At 41.6% G+C, this 24,856-nt stretch overlaps 1 protein-coding gene across 3 annotated transcripts in view; it reads left to right on the forward strand.

Moving 5' to 3' along the window:
* Positions 1 to 24,120, forward strand: part of LOC105392071 (protein-L-histidine N-pros-methyltransferase) — a 50,971-nt gene extending 26,851 nt beyond the window's left edge. For all 3 annotated transcript variants that reach the window (XM_038116354.2, XM_048631579.1, XM_038116350.2), the window contains 3 exons: positions 22,402 to 22,602; positions 23,059 to 23,234; positions 23,788 to 24,120. In XM_038116354.2, coding sequence (XP_037972282.2) covers positions 22,402 to 22,602; positions 23,059 to 23,234; positions 23,788 to 24,008 — 598 coding nt within the window. In that variant the 3' untranslated portion in view covers positions 24,009 to 24,120. The remainder of the gene's footprint in view (positions 1 to 22,401; positions 22,603 to 23,058; positions 23,235 to 23,787) is intronic.
* Positions 24,121 to 24,856: the final 736 nt, after the last annotated feature.

The following is a 24,856-nucleotide window of genomic DNA, read 5'->3' on the forward strand; positions in this document are numbered from 1 at the left end:
TGCAACATTCATTTGGTGTCAACATTTTGTAAGTGGATCATTTTCATTGTTCGTGAGTGTATTTCGTTAATAATAGGTATTAGTAGGATTAGGACAACCTTTCAAAGGCAGTACAGAACCTAACAGCATCGGTCTGAAAGATGGCAATACCAGTACAGTACCTCCTCTACACAGTGGCGGCGGTCGGCGTGGCGACAGAGGCCATGCACCGCAACCCATCGCCATAGACTCGTCGAGTTGATCATGTGTGATGGGGTAAAAACAACTGGCTGCTTAAAAAAACTTATATTTTTATCATAAACACGAGATTTTTATTCCAATGCTGAAGAGATGCTCCCAACATCCTGTAGGGTTAAAAATATTAGGATTTGATTTACAGCCTCAAGGTTTAAAGATGTTTCTTGGTGTGGTAAAGAGATGTGCCCTACCTTCCTAATCTTATTTTATTAATTGAAAGAACTTGAATGATTGCTGGACTGCATAGTGCATATAGAATTACAGGTGACTATAAAATTATAACAGTCAGTTTAATATATTTGTTCTGCCTTAATACGTATAGTTTAGTTACTATATCCAGTAAAATAGCCGTCTAAGTTTTTTCAATTCGTAAATTACCCTAAGAAGGTAGGGCATCTCGTATGTAGGGTTTCACTTCACCAATATCCTGTTAGCGGTTCCTAAACTAGATGAATATGTAATGTTTTAACTGCAAAATTACTTCGGTTATGTATGCAGTATACCTACAGCTATTTTCTGCAATTACGAACTTTCGACCATTGCATTGATTTCCTGATATTTGAATATGTAATTTCTGAAAGCAATTACCAACATATTACTACTCATTTATTTGTAGCATATTGCATTCATATTATTCATATTTCTCATTATGTGGAACTTGGAGATATATTTAGATCTCAAATGCCTTGACCTTTTAAATTCCTTTCAGTAATCTGTTACTCATACGCAAAACATTCCCTCCTATAACTCAGCCAGGCACCTCCACACACTCGCACTAATTGTAATAAAACATTAAATATTTACACTCGGAATCCGATCATAAAACTCGGCCGCGAATTTGTTCCGCCATAAACTTAATCCTCAGCGGAGGCACCTTAAAAATTTCTTAATTAACCGTTTTTTATCTTCCAACAAATTCGGTTAACACTAACAAAGAGTTCTTTCAAATAAAAATAAAGCCGTGATTCGTGACGAATCACAATGGTGTTTTGCCTCCTGCAGTCGTAACCCCTTTTTATGAGCTCTCCGGCTAATCACAGATGGACTGAGCTTTTTAATTAAAGATAGTAACATAACTGCACGTAGTATAGCGAGCGGCCAGGGCTGGCAGTGGCGAAGACACATTTCATAATCCACAACTCTTCAATTATTATATGTTGCAATTTTGTATTCATTAGGTATGTTTAATATTAAACTGATGTCGTACGTAGAAATTGAAAGGAGTACTTCAAATAAATACATAACCTGTGAGTTTTTCACATTTCAATATCTCAACAGTATCGATAACCCTAAACATATCAATAATTAGATGGCCGCTCATTCGAGCTTCTTGAATAGAGCGACAATGACGTCGGTAGCCGCTTCGACGGCAGTATTCAATTAAAAACACAATGTGCCAAGTGCTGGCCGCTTACAACCCGGCGGCTCTATAGAAAGAAAAATATTACCAACTGTAAGCCGGCCGGCCGTGCAACCTTCATGTATCATTAGGAAGGGTTAAAACGATTTATAGCGCTTTGATTGCGAATGTCTTTAGACGTGTATTGTGACAAGTCTTTTCGCGGCTCATTTATTGTTATTTTTTGCTCGTGAGTTTTGCGTCGCTTCTTCCGTTTTCCATGATATATTTTCGGGGAAAATTATTTATGTAACTCCTCATCTTTCCAGATTCTTACATCTCCACGCTAATCATAACATACGATCACTTCATTGTGCTTGAAAGATTCGTGCTGTATCAAGCAGTTCCATCATTCGTCCTTTATCCTTATCTTATTTTATGTCTCGTTTAATTTTTCTTTAACAAACATTCAACGCTCTCAGTACGTCATCCGACATAAACATTATGTGCCAACCTTCTCATCTCAGTCCGTTAAAACCAAAAAAGATACATTAAGAGCATCTTAATAGTCGAGTTGATTACCATCTAGCTTGAGTGGCGGACGATTATTTTAGTGATGGCCGTCTCAAACCCGATTCGAGAGAGAAATAAAATGCGTGCGCGCACGCGTCGCCACCGGGTTACGCTGTCGTTAAGAAATTACCGGCGCGGGCGCGGCGACGCCGATTTTATCGATGGAATTTATCGGCGAGTCGCGCGTGCCCCGCGATGACGGAGAGGTTAGACACTGCCGATGCCAACGCTATCGCATTTACATAAATCTTCACTCCAATGAGGGAAACTGAAGCGGCAACCGTACGCCGCGGCTTCTACCTTTCAATGTTTGTCTATTATTTCCGCTCCATGATTCAGGCGCAAGAGAGGAAGACCAAGAAAGACGTGGCTTGATTGCGTGAAAGAAAATATGAGAGAGTGTGGAGTGAATGAGGATATGACAGAGGATAGGGTAAGATGGCGTGACATGACCAACAAAGCCGACCCTAAATAAGGATAAGGCAAGGAAGAAGAAGAAGAAGAAGATTCCGTCTGTCCCATTTTGTAGTCGTAATCGAATCGATATCAAAACAGCTTCCATTTTGTGATTGAAAGCATTGGTCACGTCATGGCGGCGGCGAGGTGCGCGGGCGCAGCACGGTAGTAACGAGTGTATAATTATTATGGCCGCGGCGCCGGTAGCCGAAAGGCCGACTCATCGTAATTTGATGGCGTCGGTCGCCCCGCCCGCCGACAAGAAAAAAACTAATTAACAGAGACGCTGGATGCTGAGGCTCTTGCACTATGCCTCGCTTGAGAGGGAAAATTTTAACATTATTAATGACTGAATGACTTACGCTTATCATTATGTGCTTGGAGATGCCTACAAGTTATAAAAGCAAATGCTTTCTAAATAAATGAACAATACCTATCAATATTATGTTCATGTTCCTACTCTATCTATTGCTATTGTTTAGATATATTTAATGCAAGTGCACGCTACATAGAACAAACTTTATTGTTAGTATCGCCAATTTACCTCCCTCACCATTTTGCCGCTAATCCTTCACATTGTTCCTGAATATTTCACAAACTCCATGCACCGGGCAACCAAAGCCGGCCATGGAACCCCGTGATTGTCCCAGTGTACATAACCTACTTAGCAGCCTAGCGTATATACATAAAACATAGTCCGGTTGTCTGTATGTGGACAGTGCAGGGTGATGGATGGCGGCCATGATGGATCGCCACGCACCCCGCTCTTTGCCACTGGTGGGATCTTGAAAACAAACGGCCTATGTATAAGTATACTGTATGTATGACGCCGGACATTGTCTAGCCATGTACATTGTAGATACATAGGTTGATTGAATGATAATCTTACTCTAAAGATAAAACCCTATCAATTATATTGATTATAATCGATGGAACAACTTTTGCTTAACCGATTTTTATTAGTACTTTTTTTTTAAGTACACAAACCTATTTCTAGTCGATCAAATCAAATACAGGCATTAAAATGTGTCATTTAACATTATTTTATCAAAATTGCTGTAGCAAAAAGATTATTTCATGAAAAATCGACAACAAAATCAATAGTAGCCTGTTTCCGAAGTTTGGTCGTCAACCGAATGACCCGTGAATAATTATATTTCGGCGTCCAGGACACGGGCCGGACTCCGCGATAAATGACCGAAACCCGTCAACAAGGCGGACTTAATCCTTTGATTAATAGGACTTACTTACAGTATACTACTGTGGTATATGTATGGGTATATGCTACGTACGCTACTTAATACCTTTTTGTAACTTGAGCATTGTTTTCGAAATGTGGTCTGAATGCCTGTTGATAAGTTAGGCTCTAGGCTCCTATATCGTGTCACGCAGTTTAAAGAGGGATTAATGATTAACATTATTATAAACTTATAATACATTATATATTAGGTACTCTATAAATCTTATACAGAACGAATATTACGTTTGCGAAAGCTTAGACCGATGGATCATTTCGGCAACTCTTTCCTCGTACCGTTCAAAAAACTAATTAATAGAGTCTGCGGTATTCAACAAGGAATGCATACATAATTAAAAAGCGACGCCGCCTCTCCTATATCATTCATAAGGACAAAGGAGCTCATTAGCTAGAGCCTGGTTCCCGGGAATCCGTCAGGTCTCACCGCAGTGACCTCATTCGATTAGCTCAAACCGAACTCCTACGAAATCGGACGCTTCATTAACACGGGCACGCTGACCCAAAGAAATGTCACGTCAAAATCGTGTTCCGAGAACCATAGCGCTACCGGAGCCAAAGGGGGAATTAATAAATACAAAAGGGTTATAAAAACTTGCGACCGAATTATAAGCGCGTTAAAACGGAGTTGCGCGGGCGCAGGCGGCCGCGAACAAGTGAAACATAATGCGCGAAACAAAGCAGCCGGAGCGAATGCCTTAAATCATTTTTAATTATGTTATGGCGCGGGCGCTGGCGGTCCCCGCGCGGGTTGGGTTACTCTCGGCTTGGCCCTGGAGGGTCACTCTATACTGAAGAAAAACGAACGAACGAGAGCTATCGTGCAATCGACACGTTTACAACGAGATAGTGTCGTGGCTCGCGCAGCTGCCCCCTGAAACTTCGTTTTTACTCATATAGAGTGACCCCCCTGCTCACGTCCACGTGATGTCCACCACTGTCATTTACACGTTACACCACCCTTTATACTTTCCCGTCTCCTTTAGCACCCAATAGAGTATAAGAGCTTGAAATCTTGATTCTTTTAGGGTGTTCATTTTGCCGACTTCTCTACAGCTAAGTAACTGGTCAGTGGCTGGCCCGTCGCCATAGGTTCATGATCGGAGATAGAATTATGTTATTAAGAAGGTACGAAGCAGCATGGACACCGCTAGTGGCAGTCTGCTTATTTCACGCCAGCTTATAGACCGGGTGGTGTGTTCGCTCGACTAGTGTGTTACCATTTTGATTTATCGACTGTAAGAAGGCATCGACAAGCTTTTACAACCTGTTAGGTTGACTTTGTGATGTGCTTCGTTCTGTTGGATATGTTTGTATGTTTTCAGACATGGTGTTGACGTTTATACTAACGCTTAGTATACTTATGTTTTCATGACTGTATTACAGTTAAGAGAATCGTTTGAAATTTTTTATAAAATTTAAACTGTAAATATTAAGGAAATCTAAGTTTTACGTATATATTATATATTATATATTATTATAAGTATAGTGCAAGCATGGAGAACTATTATATTTCTGTAGTAACTTTTTCTCTACATTTTTAGTTTATAATAAATGATTTTTTATCATTATCTAATGTCTTAAAGTTAATCAGTGCGCACATTAATGTGTCGAGCGTAGTGTATCGCATTCGAAATTGTAAACAAACTTCACAGAATGGGTGCTTGGCATCCATTAGCTTTGGTTTCTACAAATCAAATACTCTTATTGTTTGTATTTAATACACGACCAATTCGGACCATGAGACATATTTATTTACTTATTTCATAAGGCTTAAATTATCATTATAGAGTAACTCGATTACTAGCTTAATTAGAATACTTAATTACGTAAGAATAATTTCACAAAACATTCATTTGGTAGACCACAGACCCTTCAGTACGATGACATTAGGAAAGTGACTGGACCGTGGGACTTGATGAAACATGGTGGAGGCCTATACCCTGCAGTGTGTCAGATAAACGCTGAGGTAGGAAGAAAGAAGGTGGCGGCCAATGACGTCACATCTTGATCACTCTGTGTGACGTAACGCAGTTTTTTTTAAATATCATGATAGCGTTTGCAGCAGCGATCGCCTCAGCAGTCACCACTGACAACTAAGTCACGTGCTTGGCCCCGGTGTCAACTACCCGTGAAATCCACCACTACACCACATTCACACCAGCTACGTAGGTACCCTCTACTTCAAGCCATTACACGCAACAAGAATATGCTCTTATGTTGGCTGACAGATGGAACTCCTTTTAGATTCATTACGTATGAAAAGTCTTTTAGATTAACAGATGTTCATATAGGTACTTACGGCCTCTCCACAATGATGTCGATTCTGAAGGCACGAAGTTTCGAATGTAAATGGAGTGTGAAAGGCTTGAGGTAAATGTGTTTAACCCCTGAATCAGGCCCCATCAATTAGCGCGCCAGGATCGCTCACGGATGAAAAACGTGACCAAGTTCCAATGAATGCATAGGAAACCTGGCTGTTTTATTGCCAACATTCAAAATGTTGAAGTTTACAGCCACATTAACAGTAATAGGGGAATTAAACGGTTTGAATAGAGATCTAGGGAGATGGTGAAAAAGATACGAGTGAAGCGTGGCGTCATTATGATAAACTCCTGAAACACAGTAATAACCGATGTTTCTAGTTTGGGGTCAAACGGCCGTGTGTGAGATGTCCCCTTATATGATGATGATATTACTTTTATAAAAACAATTTGAAAATAGGTAACTGAAACACCAAGTTGAATTGACAAAATGCCATGCTATGAAAGCATATACCTAAGGGAATGAGTTATTAGAAAATAGTCAGCTCGTCTCCAATGAGCAATTTCCATGGCCGCTCCAGAGCTAGCACCGGCGCATTCACATCTGATTGATGCGCTCGAAACAGCATTCCGTTAATTTGCCGCATTAACGCCTGTTCGCAGCCACTCGCAGCCAGCCGCGCGGGGAATGCATGACCGATCGGCCACTGAAGGAAAAACCGGGGAATCGCTGAATGAAGCGATTAACGCTGAATGGCCATCCGGCACGCGGAACCAAGCGCGGCTCACGACGCGCGAGCCACGCAGCCATTGTCTCAGCCCGCTTGACCCGTGCCCCGACCAAAAACTACACCAAAAACTGCCCAAACCGTTGTTAATTGGGGAAAAAGTGACAAAAAACGGGAGCGATGTCTCGACGTTTTTATAAACGCAGCGCTGGTTACCATCGGTGGGACGGCCTGTTTGTGTTTGTAACTGTTTTGCATCTTCACTTGGAATATTTTAACGTGGTGTGACATCTTAACCATCATAGCATTAATGTAGATATGCAATTACTTTGTAGAGGTACCTAGATGTAGTTGATATTTTTTCTTATGTCGGCAAAGCCTCCGTCAACACATGGTAAAGGTCAGGATCAGTGCAGCGCTATCAAGCACATCAGCACATTTCCCTGCAGAAGTAAATCACGAAGATTAGATACCATCAGCGGGTCTGGAACGTTCGATTCGTTTAGAATAAATCGTCGGGTAACAAGGCGTTTGTTAGGCCGAGCTGCGCAGGCGCGGATGCGGTGGCTGCCACTAATTTGAGCTTGCGGTGGGGTAAAGTGGGATATAGTAGTGCAGTTGCCTTCAACCTCTGTAGTAGCATGTCTTGCCCGGTCTACCTTTTAATGTAAATAATTACAATTACAATACTTTTTACATCCACCATAGAAAAATAAAAATATATACCTACTTGAAAATAAATAAATCATTTACAAAGGCAGCCTTTTTGCTTATAGAAAACTCTACCTTACAACCTTTACATGAAAAGACAGTTCAAAAATGGTCCAGAGGTACCTGGGTTCCTCAAATATTTTATACCTTTAGAGTCTAAAGTTTAGACTTATCTTAGACCTGCAGTTACTGAAAGGTTTTATTCGGACTTCATAATTATATTTAAAATTTTAAGTTCCTTAAGTTTTCCTGCCAGTTGCTTTAGGCCAGTGTTTTTCAACCTTTTTCATGACGCAACCCCCCTGGTATTAAAAAATATTTCGCGACCCCCTTGACCCTTCGGTTTTTAGGGTTCCGTAGCCAAAATGGCAAAAACGGAACCCTTATAGTTTCGTCATGTCCGTCTGTCCGTCTGTCCGTCTGTCCGTCTGCCACAGCCGATTTACTCGGAAACTATAAGTACTACAGTGATGAAATTTGATGGGAATATGTGTTGTATGAACCGCTACAAAAATATGACACTAAATAGTAAAAAAAAGAATTGGGGGTGGGGCCCCCCATACATGTAACTGAGGGATGAAATTTTTTTTTTCGATGTACATACCCGTGTGGGTTATCAATGGAAAGGTCTTTTAAAATGATATAAAGTTTTCTAAAAAACATTTTTCTTAAAGTGAACGGTTTTTGAGATATCAGCTCTCAAAGTCGTAAAAAGTATGTCCCCCCCCCTCTATTTTTATAACTACGGGGTATAAAATTCTAAAAAAAATAGAGGTGATGCATGCTAATTAACTCTTTCAACGATTTTTGGTTTGATCAAAGTATCTCTTATAGTTTTTGAGATAGGTTGATTTAACTGTAAATTATATTTGCTGCTACGGAACCCTTTGTGCGCGAGCCCGACTCGCACTTGGCCGGTTTTTTATAACATGTATGTAGGTATGTATAAAGGGGCCAAAAATTTTTTTGGGTTTTGTTTTATTGGCTACTATTTAAAATGTCCTAAATATAGTCAACGTTTCTTATTAGTTATGTTAAATACGAGGTGTTGCAAAATGGGTATACTAAGCCGAAACCTACAAGTGCATCATGGTATATCTAAGCCCGAAAATGAAATCAGAATTTCAAAACTTGCGAAAAAAATACCCTTTTTGCAACATCCTGCATGTATAATTCAATTCTGTTATTATTAACATCCTCTGGATTCACTTTGAAAAATCTGAAATAGTTGTTTATTTAGACGTAATTTTGAAAACCTTCATATTTCATATCAGAGGATGTTAATAATAAAGTTAATACACTCACCTGAAAAGGAAGGTTCCACTGAAAAAAGCACCTAATTACTCCTAAACGGAAAAGGCTAGCTTAGTGACGCCTTGTGCAAAATAGAAGTATATTTAACAGAGCATCAGGATATTACCAACAAATAACGGTAATAGTTTGTAAATTATTTTAATTACATCTTAGAAAAAATTGGGGTCGTTTGGTGACGGAATTTAGTGATTGGAACTATTTAATTGCCCGTGGGTGTATTATTTATTCTTCTTCTGTATGTAGGTATCAACGAAAGATTTCTCGGGAAAACTACAGATTTTGGCCGGATTTAGTAGTAATTTGCTATAAAATCCATGCTCGCAAGGATGGAGTAAAATGCTTATGATCGCTGATCTATCTAATAAAGAAATTAATATTAATTTATTTAATAATATAATATATTTTTTTTTACTAAAGTACTCAGTTTTTTCACCTCTGGCGACCCCCCAGGGGGTCGCGACCCACAGGTTGAAAAACACTGCTTTAGGCAGTATCTAATAAAAGCTTCTTCAACGCTTAGTGCTATTTAATCATTTTGATGCTTTTTTAAGGTTATTAGGTTAGTCTTAAGTAGGTAGGTTAATCTCCCAACATTCTTCATCGCTGTTTTATTTCTTCTACCTACTATGTTTCCCTCTACAGCCTGCACCTCCGCTATCTCCGCTTGCTCACCGCATCTCATTTACCTTATTAAGGCTCCGGCGGGCGGCCGGCCGCGTCACTCAACGTCATTCGGCGCATAAACACCTCCTTAAGGGCTACCCCTCTACCTACTCTATGCCTGGGCCTACTCTCCACCTAACCATTACCAAGATCCAACGGAATAAGAACACTATTGTGTGGTAATAGAGATAGGGTGGCAAGTTGTTTTGGGTTCAGTGTACCAGGGGTCCATAGTATGCGCGGATCTTTCCGCATTCAACACCTATGCGCCAGTGACTAATGAATGAGCCCGACAGAGGCACCGCTGACGGCACATTTGAATTTCAAATTTAGAATAGAAGACCTGGACATAAGGCTCTTCGTGCGGTCTTGGTTTGGTAAGATTTAGTTGAGGATTTTTTGCAAAATAAAATTGATTATTTTTATTAAAAACCTTTATTTCATTATAAGAAATCGAATTAATTTAGTTTTTCAGTGCCTTTCACTTTAATCCGCCAGAATCTGAAATGCAGAAAATTTTCGCGAAATCTGTATCAGATTGCTATTTAATTTAATGAGTTGTGATAGTTGTAGATTGTAGACATTTCAATTAGATAATAAGGTAGATGATAGACGGCCATGGTACAGGACGTTGTAGGTATCTATCTACCTGTAAATGTAACACCTGAATACAATGTGTGTTATGTATGAACAGCCTATATCTAAACCAAAGCGTACCTATAGAGCCTAGGCTACCTCGAGGCTAGCTCATTAAAATTTGGAGAGCCTCAACTAGAAATGGTCTGTGAGTAAATATTTGAGGAGCCGAGAAACCTTTCTGCCTCGTAATGAGATAATTCAGAATGTGGGGCCTCGTGAGTTATGCTCGGGCAAACAGACTCAAATGGACCTAGGGAAGGCTGGCAGGTAGGGGCTGGAAGCTTACACTAAACGTTGTTTACAGACCCTCAACCTATATTTGCTAATATTCCTATAACTTACTTATTGAAGTTATAATACCTATTTAACATGGTTATTTTAAATTTTGTGTACCTATCAAGACAAAATCTGTGTGAGTGAGCACCGTGAGAATTTCACACAAAGACAATACACTTTATATACAGTTCAAACAAAAGACGTCGACCAATAGGCGACGTCGCCGGCCGCTCGGCGAGTAATTAAAAATTCAAATTAGGAACGACAGTCGTCCCCTCGCGCGACGCGGTTGGTGATTACGCCGCGTTAATTACTGTCGACCAATTAACTGTCGTTGCAGGAAGCCGGCCGACCAATGAGAGGGCGGCGCTGAAGCGAGGTGTGGTAATTAAAACGAAAGGGTTGGTTTTCCCGGGCGTTCCGTTTGGTTTGATAGGGGCGTGCTATTAGTCTATGGGTAGGAGTGGCGCCGCTCCCATGACTTTGATACTGATTTTACTTGATTACTTTATCACTTCTATACTTACATATGTACTATGATGACGTGTGATACTGTATGCATATTATGTGGATGGTGATGGACACGAAATGGCAATAATAATAATAATAATATGAGGGGACATCTCACACACGGCTATCCGACCCCAAGCTAGGCAGAACCTGTGTTATGGGCGTCGGACAGCTGATATATCTACACAAATACATAGATAGATAGATACTAAATATAAATATCAACACCCAAGACCCGAGTACAAATATCTGTGTTTAAACAAATATCTGCCCCAGCCGGGAATCGAACCCGGGACCTTCGGCTCAGTAGTCAGGTCACTAACCACTACGCCATTCGGTCGTCAAATATACGGTCGGCAATAGAAAATAAACTTCAAATAGGTAATTATGAATAAACATAGCCCCCAAATTCAGCAGATTTTCAGCAAGTTGCCTAACTTAGTTGCACTTGACTAATATGCATAGCTTAATTTAATACATATAGGTCTGCGGTGGTATGTATTTTGAATTCTGGCTAACTTGCATCTCACACACCTACTTATAACCCTGGCAATATGCGACGTGTAAACAAAAGCTTCGGTCAATCACCGGAAGCATCCTTGTCTCTCTACTAGCCTCGGTGGATGATGGAGCACGCGGCTGAACTCTACACATAATGGCTTATGATCACATTACCTAAGTGTTTACGGCTGTGGTAGAGCCACGAGTAAAAAGCCTTAGTGTTCGATGGGAGGAAAGTGAACTATCTCTATCTCTTAGTTTGGTGTTCATACAGTACCGATATCAGTCAGTCAAGGAAACTCACGAGGGTCACAGCAATGAAAAGTTCCAGTGGCATATGGAACGTCAATCTCTGGTGGAACTTTTTCATTGCACGTGCGTTTATTAGAACAGGAACATGGTTCGTAGGTTTAGCCATACATATACAGGGTGTCCCAAAAGTCAACGTCATCCCTTAAAGGGCTGATAGATCAGCTCATGAGAGGCCAGAATATCACAATATGAACTTAGTAAAAACTCGATAATTTTCGAGATATTGACACTTTTATAAATTTGCTGAAAATCGACACCTTGGATCAGTTTTTTGCGTGCCACCGGTACAAAAATCCATATAGTTAGAATTTGTTTGGTGTTGCATCACCCTGTATAGCCCTGCTATTGATCGCATCCAAAAAAAATATCGAGTAATGCTGTATGTTAAAAAAAACACGGTTTTCAAAGTCATAAAAGATAATCGTATTTTTTTATAAACAACTTTGACTCTACATACTGTAAAAAAAATATACCACGCAAACCTGGCACCTTATTTGAAAAGATTGCTCATTTAATGCAGTTTCCAAAATGGTATGAAACGTTGCTATTGTTTCAATTAACAAAAAAGTTATTGCTATTTTAGTACAAAACGACCTCGATGTAAAATTGTTTGAAGGAAATTTATCTGACTGAATTTATTAAGGGTAAGTCATGTTGGAATGAGTAAAAGTAAAATAGGTGGCGTGGCCGGGAGTGGGAAAAGAGATAACGTTCTCACAGTTAATAAAAAAACGCATTTTGAGTATCTTTCTCGAAAAAAGTGGACTATAGCAACTCCACATTCCCCATAAATGTAGCGCATGGTAACGTATATTCCTGAGTAGTGCTAATGTGTGATATTGTACAAGTAAAACGCTTACACATGTACATTGTACACCCACAGTATCCAAAAAATGGACAGATCAGTTTGTCATTAACATACCTCTAAGTACTTGTTATTTATTTTAAAGTTATTGTTAAACAAAACCAAACTCTCCAAATTATGATTATGACCATTAATGAGTATAATTTTTTGCTGATTATGTACTTAATATAATAATGAGGTGTTATAATTTTGAGAAATAAAAATAAAAGTCAATAAATGTTAGTTTTTTTTAAATAAGGTGTAAAAAACGCAAAATATGTTTTATAAGAGTTTGGTAATTTATTTCTTAGCTATTTTTGCGTCATCTATGTTGCCACGGCTGACCCCACCACCTATTTTACTTTTACTCATTCCAACATGACTTACCCTTAATAAATTCAGTCAGATAAATTTCCTTCAAACAATTTTACATCGAGGTCGTTTTGTACTAAAATAGCAATAACTTTTTTGTTAATTGAAACAATAGCAACGTTTTATACCATTTTGGAAACTACATTAAATGAGCAATCTTTTCAAATAAGGTTCCAGGTTTGCGTCGTATTATTTGCGTCGTATTTATTATTTTTTACAGTATGTAGAGTCAAAGTTGTTTATAAAAAAATACGATTACCTTTTATGACTTTGAAAACCGTGTTTTTTTAAACATACAGCATTTTTCGATATTTTTTTTGGCTGCGATCAATAGCAGGGCTATACAGGGTGATGTAACACCAAATAAATTCTAACAATATGGATTTTTTGTACCGGCGGCACGCAAAAAACTGATCCAAGGTGTCGATTTTAAGCAAATTTATAAAAGTGTCAATATCTCGAAAATTATCGAGTTTTTACTAAGGTCATATTGTGATATTCTGGCCCCTCATGAGCTGACCTATCAGCCCTTTAGGGGATGACGTTGACTTTTGGGACACCCTGTATAGATGCATGGCTACATTTACCATACAAGTTACAGTACTGCGACTTTTGAACAGCTGAACCAATTTTTATGAAACATGGCTTAGAACACATCAATTGACCTATTAAAAACCTTTTCCAAGCAACGCCATAGACATACAAAGGATACACAGACTTATAAGTACTTATTTAGACTTAAAGTTCCCCTCTTTTCCGATCTATGATAAAAAAAAACACACTACCGTGCTAGGATTAATCGTAAAAACAATATTTCCAATACACATATTGGGAATTATCAGCGTGAGGAAGCACGGGGCGGCCCGGGCGGGTGCCAAAATAACTAATAGTTTTCGCGGGGGCGTGTTAGCATTTTTCTTCTGCCGGTGACGGGTGGAGGGAGGGAAAAGGGGGCGCGGGGGGGTGAGGCTACGCGGATCATTTATACTTTATCGGTTTCGTTAATAACTTGTGTGAGCGTATCTGGAGGCTATAGGTTTGATTGTTCGCGTCTTCGGTTACGGTGCGAGTGAAATTTGACACACGATAAACTGATTTTCAGCACTGTCTTTTCACTTACTTTACCTTCTATATCTATCAAGTACGATGTTATACATCTGATAAAGTTTTGTAGTTCATGCTTTGACTATTGTGATTTTGATTTCGATGTTTAGTTGCGGTTTTTATTCGCGTGGAAATCGGATCATAAAGTTTTACAGCATAACCTATGCTACGGCTAGACATAAGCATATCGTTTCGTATTAGCATATCGTATTGAAACTAATTTAAGTACTTATATGAGCTTATGAGTCATGATGCTATAAATGCTTATTGCTTCAGAGTTTTCAGCAAGACAAAACAAGTCTAACGTGGAGGCACATAAAAATAGCGAGTTAGGTACCGCTTCTTTGTTCTGGCAATTAAGCTCACATGTGTTGGTGGCTTATGTAAGGCTGCCGCACACAGAGACACGGCGGGCGGCAGGCACTAGTGGAGGTCATCTCCCCTCATTAGGCGGTTAGTTTTCCGGGCGTGTCCGCAGACTCCGCGGGGGGGGGGGGGGGACGCGGGGCGCGGGCGGCGGAAGAGTGGAAGTTCCTTAATTAATCCCCGCGCGGCCGCCATTGGCCGGCGATAGCGCGCGGGCGGGCGGGAAATATCGCCCAAGCGTTAATTGGATGCCCGGGAGAACACAGATTAGACCAGATCGCAGCCGAGATTAAGTAAATAAGATTACCTACCCGCCGTCCTACTCTACGGGCGCACTTTGTCTATGGCACTGAAAATTATGTTCATTCCTCACATAATGGGATTTGTTAAATTATTTTCGTTATCAGCGTGAATTTAAATGAGATTTCTGCTTCGCTCGCGTAATTGCAAAAGTCCACGTTTTCTTTGCGACGACGACGCAAAGTAAATGTAACTGGAAAATGAACTTCATAACGATCTTAAAGAACAAAGCTTTCAAAAGAACTGGAACGTAAATCGTAGAAGAAAACTTGAGCAATATAACGAGATACCCATCTAAATTACTATCCAGTGAACTCTTATGAAAAACACTATACGGCGATATGAAAATGTAGAGATTTAGGGCGGACAATTTTCATGATGGGCTCCGTCGTAAGCTCGCGACATTTACGTGAAAATCTCGCCCTCATATGATCGCATTACGTGTGGCTGTATATAGCGTGAGTAGTGGAGGTGCACAGAACTAATATTCCGCTCTCGACGTCAAGTGAACACATAAAACTGAGATTTAGCGGGCCCGGCCGCGGCTGAGGAGGCGCGAAACGGTAACGTAAAGCGACCTACACACGGCGACGTAAATTATAATATTGTATGTGTGTCGGCTAACCCTCTCCGGTGCGCGTGTGTGCTCGTGAAAGAAAAGCAATTTCCTCCGGCGGGCGCGGGCGGGGTGGCGTGAGGGCGAGGGGTGTTTAAGGTCTCGCGTGAATATAATTTTGTTCATTTTTTTATTCGGGCGGGTTAATTCTGCTCGGCGGAGAAGCGAGCGGGCTATTGATTAGGGCGCGTCTTACGTTTTAATTTGTTTGCGCGCGCAACTGCGATGCACCAGCGAGATGAGACCCCCCCCCCTGCCCCCCTCGCCCGTCGACTAATGAAGCCTCCGCTCACTGCGCTTAATGTAATCACGCTTCTTACAAAGTCACGCTGATTTTCCTTGAGTTTTCCTGAAAAATGCTAATTTGGTGGCCTATAGCGGCGCGAGTCGTTCTCCGTTGATACTAAAGAGAAATGTTTTTATATTAGACGCTGTAAAAGAGATTTTTACTGCGTTTGTTCCGTAGTTAGGGAGATGGTCTCGATTCCAGTAGATTTGTTTTGTTTATAAAATATTTTTACATTCTGTATCTTATGGATATTGAAAATGATAAATGGGCAGATAACCATATTTCATTACCTATAGGTATGTACACGTATAATGAACAGGAAAACGTAACCATTAATCAGCATCCTAAATGTTAGGAAAACGATACAGTTACTTGTCACAACACAATACACCACACTCTAAGATCACTCTCTTGAAGCTGCTCTAATATCTAATTACCTAACTAAACTAACAACCTATTAAGACCCAACACCTAGCCACCACCTTATATACCACCTAACTTACATACCCAGCACATAACTCCAGTACATACCCCTACACCCTCCAAGTTTCAGGAAGGCATTGTAATTAGCGCTGCATCCGTACTCTCTGGCCGCGCCGCCATTGGTCAGCGTTCCCCCCTCCCCCCTCTCCCCCTGGGAAGGGGTCCCCCCCTGGCTCGAGAAACAACGCCGCCTGCATGTGACACATTAGTAAATGAGCGGGCATTCGTTATCGGAACGAGCCAGGGAGTACCTCATCGGGAGAGTGCTACGTGCCTCACAGTTTTTATTGTGCAAGTTAAGAGTAAGATTCATAATATTATGTAACGTGTTTTACATGGCCTAGGTGGAGGTACTCTGAGGTATACATTGGTTTCAATGCCTCAAGTAGTCTTGCCTTGGTTTTAATGTAGGCAGGTACAGTCATCACAATATGACTTGACATGACAAAACACACCAAAAAACTTTTACTTTTCTAAAGTCAAAAAAGCTGTTAAGTACTTATAAGTAAAATAATTTTGTTACATAATACTTATTGATGTACTGGGTAAGGCAATAAGAATATTTAAAATAGGTATTGTTAAGAATGCTACATCGAAGTTTTATTTAAGACTTCTGCGGTAACTTATATTGAGACAGAGGTTGTTTATTTTTGAGACAAACTTACCTTTGTTTGCCCGCCGTATCGCGTGTGAAGTTAGTTTACCTTGGAATGGCAAGTTGTTCATTATACGCCATTACCATATCTAGCTGTAAGGACATTGTCATTTACGTCGATCTTTTCAATTGTTGTTCAGTTATGATAATTCTTTCCTTACCATGGATGTTAATGATGACTGAGTATTTTATTCTGATTGGCTCAGAAGAAGCCCGTTCCTGCAATTCGGGTATTATAGGACAAGTCTCCGGTTTAGGGCATCGGGTCCATCAGACAATTCGGCAGTCGGTGCTGCTCAATAAATCGCCGCCGCCGCCTCCGCCGGCCATTAAGCCTCTCGATAGTGGTACTCTTCGGTGCTCAGTTTGTTTTATTACTTTCATTTTATTGTTTTAATTTGTGTGCGGTTGCGCTATTTGCGTGCGCGCAGTTTGTCCCGGGCCCCGCCCACCGCGCGCCGACCAATCACACGCGGCGCGCTAACGAGCCGCCGCCGCCGCCGCCGCCGCCGCGTGCGCGCGCGCAGACATCGCGACAATGCTCATTGTTTCAAACGATTCTAATTTTGTTTTACTTTTGTCCGGCTCGGCGGCCGCGCCTCCCACTGCGCGATAATTCCAATGTCGCCGTACACTCGCTGATATTGACTGAGATTCCACGCCGGGCATGTTTTATCGTCTGAGGCGCGTTTCGTCAGCGCTACTCAATAAGCAATAAACCATTCGCCTCCGAGAAGTCATTTTAAATTCTCACTCGGGACTCGAATTGAACCTACGCCTTTACACCTTTTAAAGGTTATTGTGTTCACCAAACGGCAAGGAAGGGACTGAATCTTCAGCGATTTCATAAAAAGTTCATGATGGCAAACATTTCATTGGAGTACCTGCCTAAGGTACTTACTTATCTACAACCGTCCAATTGACATTAGCCCATATTTCAGATTGCTATCATTATTTACAGACAGAAGTCGAACAAGAATTAAAAAGAGATTTTATGTGAGTAGGTTGTACCGGAGCGGGGGCGGCGCGGTCGTCGCACGAATAATATTAAAGGGGAAACTAAGCAGTTGATAGTAAAAATGTGCGGTGTAATAGAAACATATCGGCGGACGCGCTCGTGGCCTGGTAAAATATTCAATCGGGGCAATTCGGGTATACATTCGTGCGGCATTACTTGTACTCGGCCGAGCACAGTATACTCTGATACAGGGCCAGCCCGCCGCGCGTCTCCGAACCTCTCGTTAATATTTTACAGGTGCGTGACACAGCTTTATGACGCACTCTTGACACTAAAACGTTTTAGCCGTGCTCTTATTGTTTATACATTTTACTATCAGCTTTTTATAGTTTATTACAAGTCACGAGTGCTCTTCAGGGTTAACTCGAGGGTTATGGCGCTATACGTAACTCTGTTTCTCTTTTTGTGACAGTTCGATCACCCAGTTATTTGCCACTCCGCTTTATTTATAACCAATTCCAAAGTTTTTCTTTACAGCAGCAATTATTTTTAAAATTGCCTAGACATTTTGTGTAATTTCTCGTAAGTAATTCGTCTCTTAAATTAAGTCTCTCGGCATTACATAAAAGCTTTGGCTTAAGTACGTACTTGCCTTATCTAAGTGTAATTATCCAGACTGCGAGCGTCTGAAGAGACTGCGGCGGTGTGTGTATGTGTGTGTGTGTGTGTATATGTGTGTATGTGTAAGGGAGGGGGTGTAGAGGGATGGGTGAGGGGAGGGGAGGCTCACACGGGACCTACTCTAATGAGGTGCCTGAAAGCGACAATGTCTTTGAGCAAAGCAAATGTATGTCTATCTACATAAGATTTTTTCCCCCATGTCACATACTAATGTAGACTCACACATCACACATGCCTGCTTACTTACATGTGTGATTATAGTTATAGGTAGGTACCTATACCATCTTTTATGTAAGTACTTTGGTACTTAACTCTCTATCTATGGTTAAGAAGTTTTGCACGCGTGTAGGTGGAGTTTCAGTTTATATAGGATTTTAAATGCATAGAAAATTAACTGTTTTAATATCCTTTATTTAATTTATAATGTACTCAGCTACATATATCTTGTTTTATTTTTATATCATGTCATATAGGCCAGGCAGACTTTCCACCCCAACGCATAATACATATACTTGTATTTCTTGTTTTCTGAGTAGCTGAAGATGACACCTTCTGGTGTTTCATTTTCAGCTACTAAATACTTTATTGTAATCTTGAATAGAAAAGGCATTTTTACCTATTAACACATTGAGGGCCCACAACAGGGCATCGCAAATCGCCGCATCCGTCAACCAGGGCGGCGGCGGCGTGGCCCGAAACCGATATCTGAAAGCGGTTCCGGTTTTAATTTCCCCTGGAGTGCGGCTGAAGGCCGGAGATGAAGCACACACGTACTAATATGATGCAGGGCCGCGCCTGTCGCCATAGCAACGCAGGCGAGCGCGGGGGTGAGGCGGGGGCGGGGGACGCGCGGGGGGGACCAGGGGGGTAATATGATTTGAACCTCCTTCCGCGACGCCGCCCGCTTGTTTGCTCTCGCTGCAATCGCGATACTTGCGGCGACACCCGCGCTGACACAGACACCTACCGCCGATGCCCCTCGATTTCCACGAACGTCCCACCTGAATATCACCATTTATTGAATGCAACTCGTCCTCGATACGTCTGGCATTCAGTCTGCCAGCGATAGGGTCGGGTTACGAGCGAAGTAACCGGAGGTGCAACATCGAGAACCCGCATTGTTTACTTGTCTCAAATATCATAAAGTAAAGACATCATGCTGCATCTGATATCGTAACAAGTGAAGGCATCGGGAACATTCATTGTCAGTTATGGTCCCAATAAATCAATCAGGTCGTCGCCACAAGTATAACCGGCGCGGGGCACTTGCAGGCGGCGAGGGTCGGGTGCGGGGCGCGGGGCGGGCGGGTGACAATTACGCGGTGTCGGGGCTCATTAGTGGGCGCGCAGGTTCATGTATCATGTATCGCGCGTCCCCGCCGCGGCGACACGACAATAAAGCAATCAATCCGCGCGACGCCGCGCAAACGAGCCAAGCAGCAGACAAACCCGGCGCACGTAATGGACCGTCGCCGCAGCCACCGCGTAATAACAATGTACCTCTCCACCGCGATATGGACCCATAAAATAGAGAAACGACATAATCTCTAATCTTTAATCTCACGGAATTCTGACAGTTATCAATTTTTGACATGTCAGAGATCACAAACCTTTTTTGGCTGGGTACTTTTTTCAATACAAGTCTGAACATCAGTTGTATTCGGACAATTTTCTATATTATATTTTTAAATATTTAGAATGATGGTCTTTACGTTAGGCGCAAAAGAACCACGAGGACGCTTCTTTCTGGGAGAGAGAAAGTCTGACTCTTGTGCTTTATCAGATGGGGCCGCTTCCTGGGAAGGGCCAGGTTGTGGCTCCATAACGTTTATAAAAATCAACAAACTATCACAACGCGAAAGGTCAACGATAAGAAACCGGCCAAGTGCCAGTTGGAATCGCGCACTGAGGGTTCCGTAAAAGTCTACTTACCTGAGATATTTTTCCTTTTAATTTCATCATTATATTAGCTTGATATCTTTAACCGTTTCTGAGAAAAAGGGTGGTGACAGACAGGCGGACAACAATAAGGGTTCCTTTTTTCCTTTTCAGGTACGGAACTCTAAAAAAGAATAGTAACAATCGGATCAATCGTTTCCGAGATTTTCGTGGACAAATATACATACCAACAAACATATAAACATACTTATACAATAAAAAATTTCATATTTGTTTATTAGGCTTAATGGATTGTCATATGTTAATATGGTGCAGTTCCAATAATCTTACATAGGCACCTATATACCGAACAGATTATGAACTTACCGAATTGAGAATCTTTTATTTGAAATCGATTTAAAATGTTTGTTATCCCTGAATTTAGTAGCAAGTGATGCCATGCTAAAGAATAAAATAAAGTAATTAAAATTAATTTGATACAATGGTCGTGAGTCTTGATTTTACTTAATATTATAAATGCGAAAGTTTGTGAGTATGTGTGTATGTATGTAGGTATGTGTGTACCTTTGTTACTTCTTCATGTCAAAATAACTGAACCGATTTTAATGAAATTTGGAATGGAGTTAGCTGACACCCTGGATTAACACATAATAGCTTATGTGTTGAAAAAGGCTACTTTTTATCGCGGAATTCCCACGGGAAAACTAATTAAGGTGAAGCGAAGCTCGTGGCAACAGCTAGTATTGAAATAATAGGTTATGTTTGTATTACTTACTTCACTTGAGCAAGTAAATATTTAGATTTATGTTTTTCTATGAAAACATTTGAAAAAATATTGCCCTTAAATGGATCCAAATTTTACCTTTTTTCGGTGAAGAGCTTTTTTAAGGGTATCACTAATGAAATGTCAGAATTCCGCGGAATTAAAAATTAGAGTATAGTTAAAAGCGTGGTGACTAGAAAGCCGTTTTAGACCCGATTAATACTGATACTGCTAATCCTTATAGGGTTGCGCAGAAGAGGGCTCGGCGCGAGTAATTGCGGCGCTCGCGGCGCGGCCCGTAATGCCCCGCGTGATATATGGTACTACGCCTAATAACAGAGCTCGGCCACCACGCCGATTATCCCTTTACTTGGCGAAGACGAATTCGTATCGATCGGGCCTCGCGACGCTCGCTCTCGGCTAATGAACGCGGGATTTACTACTCATTATCCACTTTGGTCGCTGACCGCGCGGCTGGCCGGCCCGCGGCGAGCGATGAAGACGTCGCCCCCCCGCCCCCCGCCGCCCGCCCCGCGCGCCCCGCACGCCCCGCGCGGCCCCGCTCGCCCCGCGGCGCACAATTTGCCGCGGATGTTAGACGCCGAGCCCCGCAGCGCGCTTTGTGCTTTATCCCCAGTAATTGCAGCCCCGACGCTATCCACCTTCAAACGGCCACCACCACACGATCAACGGTAGTGGATAATTGCGCTATTGTTGCATCGCTCGCTGCACGGCGACTATCTTTCAAATCGTTTTCAAGGAAGTTATCCTGCAACTAAATTAGAAGGTTGAACGGTGCAACGACTTTGTTAGCTCGACAATTAACTTGGATGAGGAAGTAAATAGTAAATTAATAGTCTCTTTGTACAGTGCAGGTACGCCCACAGAAACGAATACACAGATTCTACTTAGAGGTGTAATTGCAAGTTAGAATTGACTATGAACCCGTAATCATCCACTGCTGGACATTATGCCTCTTCTAAGGAACATCACAACACTCTGTCCTCCCATCACCTTTCCTAATCCAGCCGTTACCGAATACCTGTCTAAGGTCGTCAGTCCAGAACGCAGAGGGCATCCTACGCTAACTCTATACAACTCTACAACCTTCTTCGGCATATATGACCACCCCACTGCCACTTCAGCTTGCAGACTTTATATTGACCAATCCAACCTTTTTCCGATAAACGAGTCCTTGAGTTTATAATAGATAGGTATCTATATCCATCACTGGATGATAAGAGACCCCTAATGATAACAACAACTCTTCACCTTCAACCTTCTCTCTTCCAGCTGGCTGGGCCGCGGCTCCATGTTCGTGCTCTCCTCGGCTCAGGCAACCCGTCTGCTGCCGTCAGCCCCGAGCGGCCGCCTGGTGGACGTGGGCGCTGGAGACGGGGAGGTCAGCCGCCGGTTCGCGCATCTGTACGAGGAGAAGTACGCCACGGAGATCTCTGCGTGCATGAGGAAGGTGCTAGTCGGCAAGGGTTATACGTGAGTGTCTATAGGATTTAGTTTCGTTTGTACCTAAGCTTGAAGGGAATACCAGGGCGAAATGCCTTTTGGTACCTACAGTTGATTGTAAGGATTGTATATAGCATCAAACCTTTGAACTGTGGGTATCTTACGTGGCCATTAACTTATGGGGTAGAGGTAGACAGTCTCATGCGAAAAAAAATGTAGTTTCCGGTGCGAAATATGAACTCTCAATCTCCAACTCCCTTTCCAATATTCAATGCCAAAAACCCTGCTCGTGTGGAACGGGCTAGCATAGGCTAATTATTATGTCTTCATCATTCCCGCTACTCCTCCGAGGAGTCGGGTTGACACCTGACGGTTCCATCCCTCTCCGTCTCCCTAATTACCTATGTCTTACAATCTTGATAGGCTCATATCCAACGGGCTAACATGGGCTGATACAGATGATTTTAAGTCTTATATTTTCCTCAGCATCCTGGACACATCGACCTGGTGGCAGTCCCAGCGGTTCGGCTGCGTGGCCATGCTGAACCTGCTGGACCGCTGCAGCGAGCCGCGTGCCATGCTGCGGCAGGCGCGCGCGGCGCTCGACCCGGCCGGGGTGCTGCTGTTGGCGCTGGTGCTCCCGTACAAGCCGTATGTTGAAGGTGAGACGACTGTTTATTATGTGAATAATTCGATATGAGCAATGAAAAAGTTCCACCTGTCATTGACGTTCCATATAATTATGTCACTAGATCTTGTTCTTTGCTCGCACGCTCGCTAGTTTACAATAACTACCTAATAATTCAATACTCTCAAGTTTGGCATGTTGGGAGTTAAATAAAGTTTTATGGCATAAATTATGTGAAATTCTAAATTTATATTTTGGGATTACGACTAAATCTATTTGGTGTTCCGAAAGTTATTTATCTGCCATTATGACTCTATTATAATTTAGTGTAAAAGGTCATGAATGAATTATGATTGTTATTAGGCTCTCTTACTGTCTAAGTAACGTTCAACCCTGTAATGTTTTTAACCTCTGATCTATGGGATGTTGCTACAAGCCGATATTTACCACTACTTTATCATTCTACAATCATTTTATTAGTAGCTTCTTACAGTACCTACATACTTACATAAATAGGTAGCTAGGTACATATTATACTTTCGTACCAGATGATACACCAGCCTAATATAATTTTTATCATCTTTCAGTGACACCAAACCACAAACCAAACGAGCTTCTCCCGATAGAGGGCAGCACTTTCGAGGAACAAGTGGTTTCCTTCGTCCAGTTCATGGAGACGCTCGGCTTCGAGCTGTCGTCGTGGACGCGGGCGCCCTATCTCTGCGAGGGGGACTTCGCCCAGGCCTACTATTGGCTCGACGACTCCGTGTATGTGTTTAGAACCAAGCCGATACCGTCAGATACGTGATCGTGCCTCGTAAGTGAGGCGACATACGGAAAGGCAGCGCGATAAATTGATCAAAGTTATGACACGGCTGGTATTGGTAGTTGAAACTGTATTCAAAGGGGATATGGGTGACTTTATTCTATATTCTAAATTTTATTGTGAATGCAGCCTAAACTGAGGTTAGCGGCGCAAAATTTGTGAGATGCACAGTTTTTACGAGTTTTAGTATTTGCACTGATTTGTTGTTGAATGTTGTGCTAGTGTATTTTATATGTGGAGACGTGCAGTGAAGGCCTGGCGCCTAAACTGTGGGTCACGCGAACGAAATCTTGAAACTTATTTGAACTGACTTCCACGTCGGTAAAATATCAGCTGAATGTAAAATTGGGTTGCTTTCTAAATACACGGTTCTGAATACCTATTTTACCTACTTACTATCAATCAATTATATAAATTAGGCTATGTCCGTGTCATTTTTTACTTAATCAAATATAATGACAAAATGTAATGGTTATCGGTAATAGGGTATGTAGTGTGCCTTTATTGAGAGCACCTTGAGTTTATAATTAAACACTTAAGAAATGCCCAAAAGTGCCAAAGCAACAGTTTTATTAATTTTATTTTGAGCTGCCTGTATCACTTAAATGAAGGGAATAGTTGGTTTATATACTAGAACGTTTAAAATTTTTGATTGAATTAATGTTGCATTTTACCCTGTATAGGGGCCAGTGGATCATTATATTATTTTAATATTTTATTGTTATTCATTCCTATTTTTAAACACGAAACTAAGATGACCTTCAGGTCAGGCCCTTCAGGGCTAGCACGGGGCGCATTTAAGACGTGACAAGAGTTTTGCATCGCGCTTA

Source organism: Plutella xylostella, chromosome 29, assembly GCF_932276165.1.
Source record: "Plutella xylostella chromosome 29, ilPluXylo3.1, whole genome shotgun sequence".
NCBI lineage: Eukaryota > Metazoa > Arthropoda > Insecta > Lepidoptera > Plutellidae > Plutella > Plutella xylostella.